The 7500-nt window shown below is 47.5% G+C and overlaps 1 protein-coding gene across 1 annotated transcript; it reads right to left on the reverse strand.

The window, feature by feature from the left end:
* Window positions 1-1560: 1560 nt before the first annotated feature.
* LOC118477697 (cornifin-A-like) lies at window positions 1561-2007 on the reverse strand. Its single transcript, XM_035969813.1, has one exon. The coding sequence runs from the start codon at window positions 2005-2007 to the stop codon at window positions 1561-1563; it is 447 nt and encodes a 148-aa protein (XP_035825706.1).
* Between the last annotated feature and the right edge of the window lie 5493 nt (window positions 2008-7500).

Consider the following 7500-nt stretch of genomic DNA (forward strand, 5'->3'; position numbering starts at 1 on the left):
ACAGATATACTGTGAACACTGATTAAAGTACCAAATTGTTCTTTTTATAACATGGCCTACTTTTTAGGCTTCTCCTAAAGGAAAATCGCAAAGACACAAAAGACTAGGTTGTTATACTCAAGCAAAAGGGGGTGCTTTTTAAAATCTCCAATATTTTATTTTAATCTATATGCGAACAAAATTCATATCTTGAATACTAAAACAAATCTCCATACTTGTTCTCAGATCGTTAATAATCTAAGACACTTTTATCTTTCTCTTAGGAAATACCAAAAGTATCGATGACTGTCCATCGGGGATACCACGGAACAAGTTCTTGCAGTTTCGCAAAGGCCTGTGTTACGAGTTCGCAGTGACAACATATCGTTACTTCTGGCATGCCGAGAGCAACTGTCTGGCGAATGCCGGCTACTCGTTCAAATCAAGTCAAAAGATATTAACGACTACATTCAAAAAGAGCTTCATGAAACCTACAAGGAGCCATATGACACATGGATTGGTCTTGACGACGCCAATCCTGGGGAGAAATTCACGTGGGCCGACGGCAGCAGTGTGAATTATGAAAACTGGGCACCTAATGAAGGCGAGAGATTTGGTGGCGGGTTGGACGCTTGCGCCACAATCGACCCTGTCAACGGAACCTGGATCGATTATCCCTGCCAAGGATTTTTTTTGGAACAAGTCAAACCCTACGTGTGCGAGTATGACCCCGATAACCTTTTGACAACTCCAGCTACGAATTAGTATTTCAATATAATTCGGTTAACAAGAATGCCTCGCAATTAAAGACAATTAACCGTTTACTCAGACCAATTAGACATGCCCGTTAGTAAAACTGATTACGTTAGAAATAAATAATATTCTGATGAGATCAATATTTCCCCCTGTCTCACTTACGATATCTGAAGCTCCTCCAGTAGGAGGAAATTTCTGCTGTTGAAGACAAAAACTTTCTCATCCTGAGATGACTCTATTTATTTGTGGAATTTTCATAACAAGTCCATATTAATAAAAGTGAAGTCGCCATCATTAATAATATATTCCTGTCTATTCTGGTCGCTCGTTAACGATTTGATTTCAACATTTATAGAGGTAGACGTCTTACCAATAAATTGTGCATTGGAACTTTGTGTCCTGACTTGTCTTTTCTTAAAGTGTACTGGCTTGTGAGTGTTATACCATTTGCTACATACACCTAAATGTGAGTCTATATTTGGTTACTCATTAGCACACTTAAATGGGAGTGCTATAATTAAATAAATGTCAACACTCTTTGTGACTTGACGTAGACTTTTAATAATCAAGCACAATGAAGACATACGTTAGACGATGCATGACTGGGACAGAAACGGAACAGAAATAAAGCAGATGAATACGATTGACAAATAAGGGAAATAATAATAATGGACACAAGGAACAGATACAAATGATGGCACATACATGTGGTCTTGTAGCTACCGAATGATATTCCTCTACGCCCCCCAAGTCTTTGGAGTAGAACAGAAAAGACTGATGAAATGTCAAGAAATAATGGTGATACAACAAGGAATAAATGATTGATCAATGATCTGAATCAGAATAAGATTTAGAGTCAATTGGCTTGGGGCTCTGTCTGGCCAACAGTCTCGCCGATCGCCGAGGGCCGCCTGGAGGCGTGCTCACGCCTATGGGAGCATCTTGCTCTTGTATGCCAGGGGCGTTGTGCGGCTGGAGCGAACGTAGAGCACGCTGGGTGGCTTGAGCCTGAGGTTGTGGAACCACCGTCTCGACAGCAGGGCGTGGATCAGGTGCTAGTTCTTGCCTGGATTCGGGGACAGTGGGCATCGATGGATCATGCGCTGGGGGGTCCGGAACGTCAGCTGGTTGTGGTAGATCCGGGCAAGGAGAGGGCAGCGAGGTCACGCTGGGCTTGGCATGCCCGGGGGTGTGAACATTCTGAGGCACCGGCTGTGGTGGTGAGGTGCCACCCGGGATCATTGTCAGTGGTGAGCGTGGGACCACTGGCATGTAGTTGCGGAGGAACTTTCTGTTCCGAAGAGTGACGCGGCCAGAGCCATCCACTCGAACGACGTACTGGTCAAATTGACGTACTTCGACTACAATGCCGTCTTGTCCCATTTGGTCGGGTGGGTTCCCGTTTGGTTCTGTATGCGCACACAGTCACCGACGACGAGTGGAGGTAAGATGCGAGTGTGCTGAGAGAGGCGCTCAGCGGTGCGCATGTGCCGGTTCCTCAGTGCCTCCTCTCGCGACAGAAGGGTTTCACACCAGGTACTGTGAGGCTGATACTTCCCTGGGTGGATGGGGATGAAGTCCCGTATTGGACGTCCAAAGATACACATCGCTGGGGATAGGTGGGTGTCACGATCAGGAGTGTTCCTGTATTGCAGCATTGCGCGCTGGAACTTGTCAGTGTTTAAAGATCCTTGTGCACCTGTGTTGTCAGTGATCAACCGTTTCACTGTCTTTACTCCAACTTCAGCGCGACAATTAGAGTGGGGAAAGGCGACTGAAGAGACCCTGTGGTGGACACCCCAGTTGCGAAGGAAGGTTGAGGTTGCCAGGGACGTGAACTCTGGGCCTCCGTCCGATGTCAGTTCATCACTCATGCCATACGTGACGAAGATGCGACGCAACGCGGCAACGAGGCCGGCAGATCCATGGGAGGCTTCTTCAACGATAGGCCAGTTACTGTACCTGTCGACTGCAACTAGGTAGCTGTGGCCTCGATGATGAAAATAATCCGCCGCAATGCATTGGAACGGGTATGCTGGTGCTATTGGAGGGGTGGGAGGTGCACTCGGCTGGGAAGGTGCCATGCGGTTGCATGACTGACAGCGGGCCCGCACTTCAGTGATGGCCGGGGTCATGCCGGGCCAAAACAACGAGGCCTCAGCTCGAGAGCACATTTGGGACACACCCTGGTGAGCAGAGTGTAAGGACTGGAGGACTCGCTCACGGAGCGACGGGGGGATGACTACCCGGTCGTGGTACAGGATGACACCATCAAATGTCGTGAGGAACTCCCGGAATTGATGGTATGGGCGAAGATCAGGGGACAGAGAAGCCCTGTCTTCAGGGAACCCATCCTCAATAGTGTTACTCAAAGCAGTCATTGTAGAGTCGCTGGATGTTGCAAGTCGAATCTCGTCCCAAGTCACTGACTTGATCACCTCAGTTGGAGCGAGGTCAGGTTTGGAGCATACCTGGTTGGTGTCATCCAGTTCCTGGGTGCGGATGGCAGAAAGAAAGTCGTGTGGCAGTTCAGGTGTCAAGGGAGGGTCATCAAGGAGCAGAATGGGAGCGGCATCATCAGGGAGTCTGAGAGTGTTAGGGCTGCCCACTGGTCTGCGGGAGACGGCATCTGCTGCAGCATGGCGTAGACCGGGGATGTGGACGATGCGGAAGCGATATCTAAGGGACTTCTGCTTGAGGTTCCTGAGGCGGGGATTGGGGATATCGTCGAGACACCGGTCCCCAAACGTCTTCAAAAGAGGTTTGTGGTCCACCGCCACGATCAGGTCGGAACAACCCAAGGTGAAATGGCGTGCTTTGTCTAGTGCATCAACCACAGCCAGGGCTTCACCTTCTATGGGCGCATAGCGGGACTCGGCTCCTGATGTGAATCGACTACCGACGGTGGTTGGCGGTGTGAGCACCCGCAAGCCGGCTTGTCCTTCGAATTGATTGCTGCACTGGTGGCGCCAATGGTCGGAAAGCTAGGAGGGATTATTCCCAAAGCCACACAGGCTTGCTTGCTTAGGAACACCCGACCAGTGGATGTGGTGAAGTACACCATCTGGTGAGTCACCAGCTTGGTGTTGGACGGAGATGTACCAGAAATACGAAGGGGAAGGGCTCCGATGATGTCAATGGCCCCACGATTCGCAGCTGTCATCTTCATGTTGACAGGGAGGAGATGGCGGCGAGTGAGGCTCATCCTAGTCAAGAGTGCTACGCCCGCCAGGCACGACTGGCACCCAGTGTCTGCCATAGCTTGGTACTTGACGGGAGAGGTGCTGCCTCTCAGAGATGGCGGGAAGCCGAGAGATTGGGCGTCTGAAGGCACTGCCTGGACGGTGACATTCACAAAAGGCTGAGGGTCGGATGCTCGCTTCTCCCATGCCCTGCAAAACTCGTTGTATACATGATGGTCTAGGGATACAGAGTGCGCATTAGACACTGGTGTGGCGGAATCTGCACCGCATAGACTGTCAAAGGCGGCAGCAGAGTCATCCAGGGCATTGGAGGGGTTGCGATTCCGTGACGACTGTCGGCAGAGGTTGGCGAAATGATTGGATAGGCCACACCTGGTGCATCTTTTACCAAATGCTGGACACTTCTTCATACGTTCCTGTCTACCATTCCCATGGTCCAGTTTTCCGCAGTAATTGCAGGGGAACGCTTGGCCCTTACTGTGGAACAAGTTGCCCTGTGTGCCGAGCTTCTCACTGCGCTTGTAGGAGCTTGTGGCCGCTGCCGTGGTGTAGGAGCAGCTTTCAACGAGGCGACTGGCTGACCTCTTGCCACTCTCCTTCGCCTCCACGTAGCAGAGTGCATCCTCGAGGGACATGTCCTGCTTTTACTCACCTAAGATGTCGAGTCGGATCTCCTCATCAATTAGACCTCGGATGAGGACGTCACGAATCATCATATCGCTATAGTCCACGCTGGGTTCGTGGACATCTGGAGGACACCTAGGGCATTTTATCTTGAAGTTGCAAACCCCAGCCTGGCCCCTGTGGCGGGCGGCGAAGGCTCTGACAGGCTCGTCCCGGTCTTGCTTCATTTGATGTAGCTGTACCCGTGCTACCATGATGTTTTCCTGGCGCACCGCCAGGCTCTTGATGTTCTTTAAGACAGTGTCCTCTCCGCTGGAGGCTAGGGCGCCGAATGTCCTAGTGAGATCCTTTCGTAGCGACTCATCGCAGCACTCGAGAAGCTGGAAGACGATGTCTGCACCAGTGAGGCGAGTCGCTTGTTTGTAGTCGGCCCACCGTTGGGTGAAGTATGACCACGCCTCGCTCGTTCCGGATGCAGACACGACAGGGCGTCGCACTTTCTCAGCCTTGGCTGCCGCAGTCGGTGCATTCGCTCGTGTTGCATGGGCTGTGGTGGCGTGGATGTCAATGAGGCGTGTCAACACCTCGGTCGGCGTAGATGCAGGCCACTCCACGTCGCAGCCCGGGGCAGGGCAAGGGATGGTGGTCATGATGTATCTCTTATGTCTTCATAAATAAATGTCAACACTCTTTGTGACTTGACGTAGACTTTTAATAATCAAGCACAATGAAGACATACGTCAGACGATGCATGACTGGGACAGAAACGGAACAGAAATAAAGCAGATGAATACGATTGCCAAATAAGGGAAATAATAATAATGGACACAAGGAACAGATACGAATGATGGCACATACATGTGGTCTTGTAGCTACCGAATGATATTCCTCTAATAATATCTGGTTACCATTCTCTACATATACTTAAATGTGAGTGCTACATCTGGTTACTATTGGTTAAATATAGGCACTTCAGTGAACGCGCTCACTATGGCGTCATTTGGCTTCGGAAAGTCCCATAGGGTTTTGTTTCCGGACATGACGTCTCATCGCGACAGTGGGTTCAAACTGCCCATATTTTTGTTTAATTTAGGGGACCAACGTTCAAGTCCGATACATGTCTTTAAACACCTGTGGATGGCCTTCAAAACGCTTCTTTCCAGGTCGATGTGCGACTAATGAGTCTCGAAATATTTCAAGTTGAAAAATAGACAATTTTTAACCATTGATTTTTGATATTTTTTTCAAACTACCCTTGTTGGTAAACCATTCTTTGTTCTTCCAGAAAACGTTTAAATGGTTATCGTAGAAGTCTTACTTTGGCTAGTGTAGTCTTACCCTTTTATCAACCAAACCCGCGAAAACCTAGCTGAACCCTTCCACCGTGACATCGCGCAGAGTCGTGATGTCACGCATTTTCGCCTTGAGCTTTTGGCTCCCTCTCTTCATTGTTTGAAATGTACGAGACAGGGAGATACATCGCCAAGAGATGTTTAAACTTTAGTTCAAAAAGTTAATCAATTTTGGTAATGTTTTATAATCACTGACCTCACGTTGTGTCTTAGTTCATTCGACAGTATAAAGAAAACGAGACTTTTTAGACCCAAGTATTTCCTTTTCACTGAGCTCCCCCCCTCCATCCTTTTTTCCCCCTGCCCAAAGCCTTTCATTGTGTAGGCCTAGGGCCTAGATCTAGTATGAAGAGTCCAGACTCGTGTTGTTAACACAGTCAAAAAATAAATTGGGACGCCTATTAAAGTATCTGATGCAATTATTTGCTTGATAAAGTTTCTTAGGTCTATTGTTAGTGCAGATCCAGATTTTCTTTCTTTTCTGTCGTACGAACGAGAATGAAAAATGCTATGTACTACTGGATTGTCGGATCCACTGCATGCCCCCCCCCCCCCCCCCCCTCTCTCTCTCTCTCTCTCTCTCTCTCTATCTCTCTCTCCCTCCCTGTCTCTCTCTCTCTCTCTCTCTCTCTCTCTCTCTCTCTCTCTATTTTGTATGGACCAAATCCTTTCAAAAATTGCAGCCTTTTACGAAATGGACCTTTCACTTAGAAAGTTATATTTGTTACGGATATCCATCCTATATTCCTGAGCAAATAATGCACAGATTGAAATAGGAGCTTTTGTTGGCTGATATGTCTAAACAGAAAAAACCCTGCACAGTACAGGGGTGAACTATATTTGCCATCTTTTCGTTGTGCAAGAGCAATTAATAACCCCCCCCCTCCCCCATAACCAGAATGTATGTTCTAGCTTTCGGTCAATTTTGATGTCAACTAAGTCATAAACAAGAAAGTTCTTAACATTTCTTTGAACAAACCAGGTCAGCAGGTAGATGTTCCTTTTCGTACTTTACCAAACCTGGCGGTAAGCGGGACTAGCTGTACAACAGGGGCGGTACGACGAGGTTTGGCTGTTTATGTTTTTATACATACGTGCACGTACAGAGTGAGCAAGCGAAAAAAACAAAGAAAGAAAGAGAGATAGATAGATAGATAGATAGATAGATAGATAGATAGATAGATAGATAGATAGATAGATAGATAGATAGATAGATAGATAGATAGATAGATAGATAGATAGATAGAGATAAACAGGGGTGGGGGGGGGGGGAGGTTAGAGAGAAGTAGGTAGAGAGAGAGAGAGAAACAACAAAAAGTTTACATTAATATGAAAAATGTTCTGCAAACAATAATTAACATAAAATTTGTCAGCAGAGTTTTAGGACTATAATTCGAAAACACTTCCATCAGCTCGGACAAAGGAGCCTAGGAACGAAAAACCAAGGGCTGCAAGTTAGAGTGGCAAACAGTCTGTTTTTGTGGCTTTTGATAAAAAACATGTCAAAACATTACAGCATTATCAGCTGAAACATTAGACAGACTGTCCAGAAAGTTCACATAAACAAAAACAACAACTAAAACAAA

This window comes from Aplysia californica, unplaced genomic scaffold, assembly GCF_000002075.1.
Source record: "Aplysia californica isolate F4 #8 unplaced genomic scaffold, AplCal3.0 scaffold00186, whole genome shotgun sequence".
NCBI lineage: Eukaryota > Metazoa > Mollusca > Gastropoda > Aplysiida > Aplysiidae > Aplysia > Aplysia californica.

Bases quoted from the DNA above. Each gene is read 5' to 3' on its own strand.
- LOC118477697 (XM_035969813.1), bottom strand. From the start codon at position 2,007: ATGCCAGTGGTCCCACGCTCACCACTGACAATGATCCCGGGTGGCACC.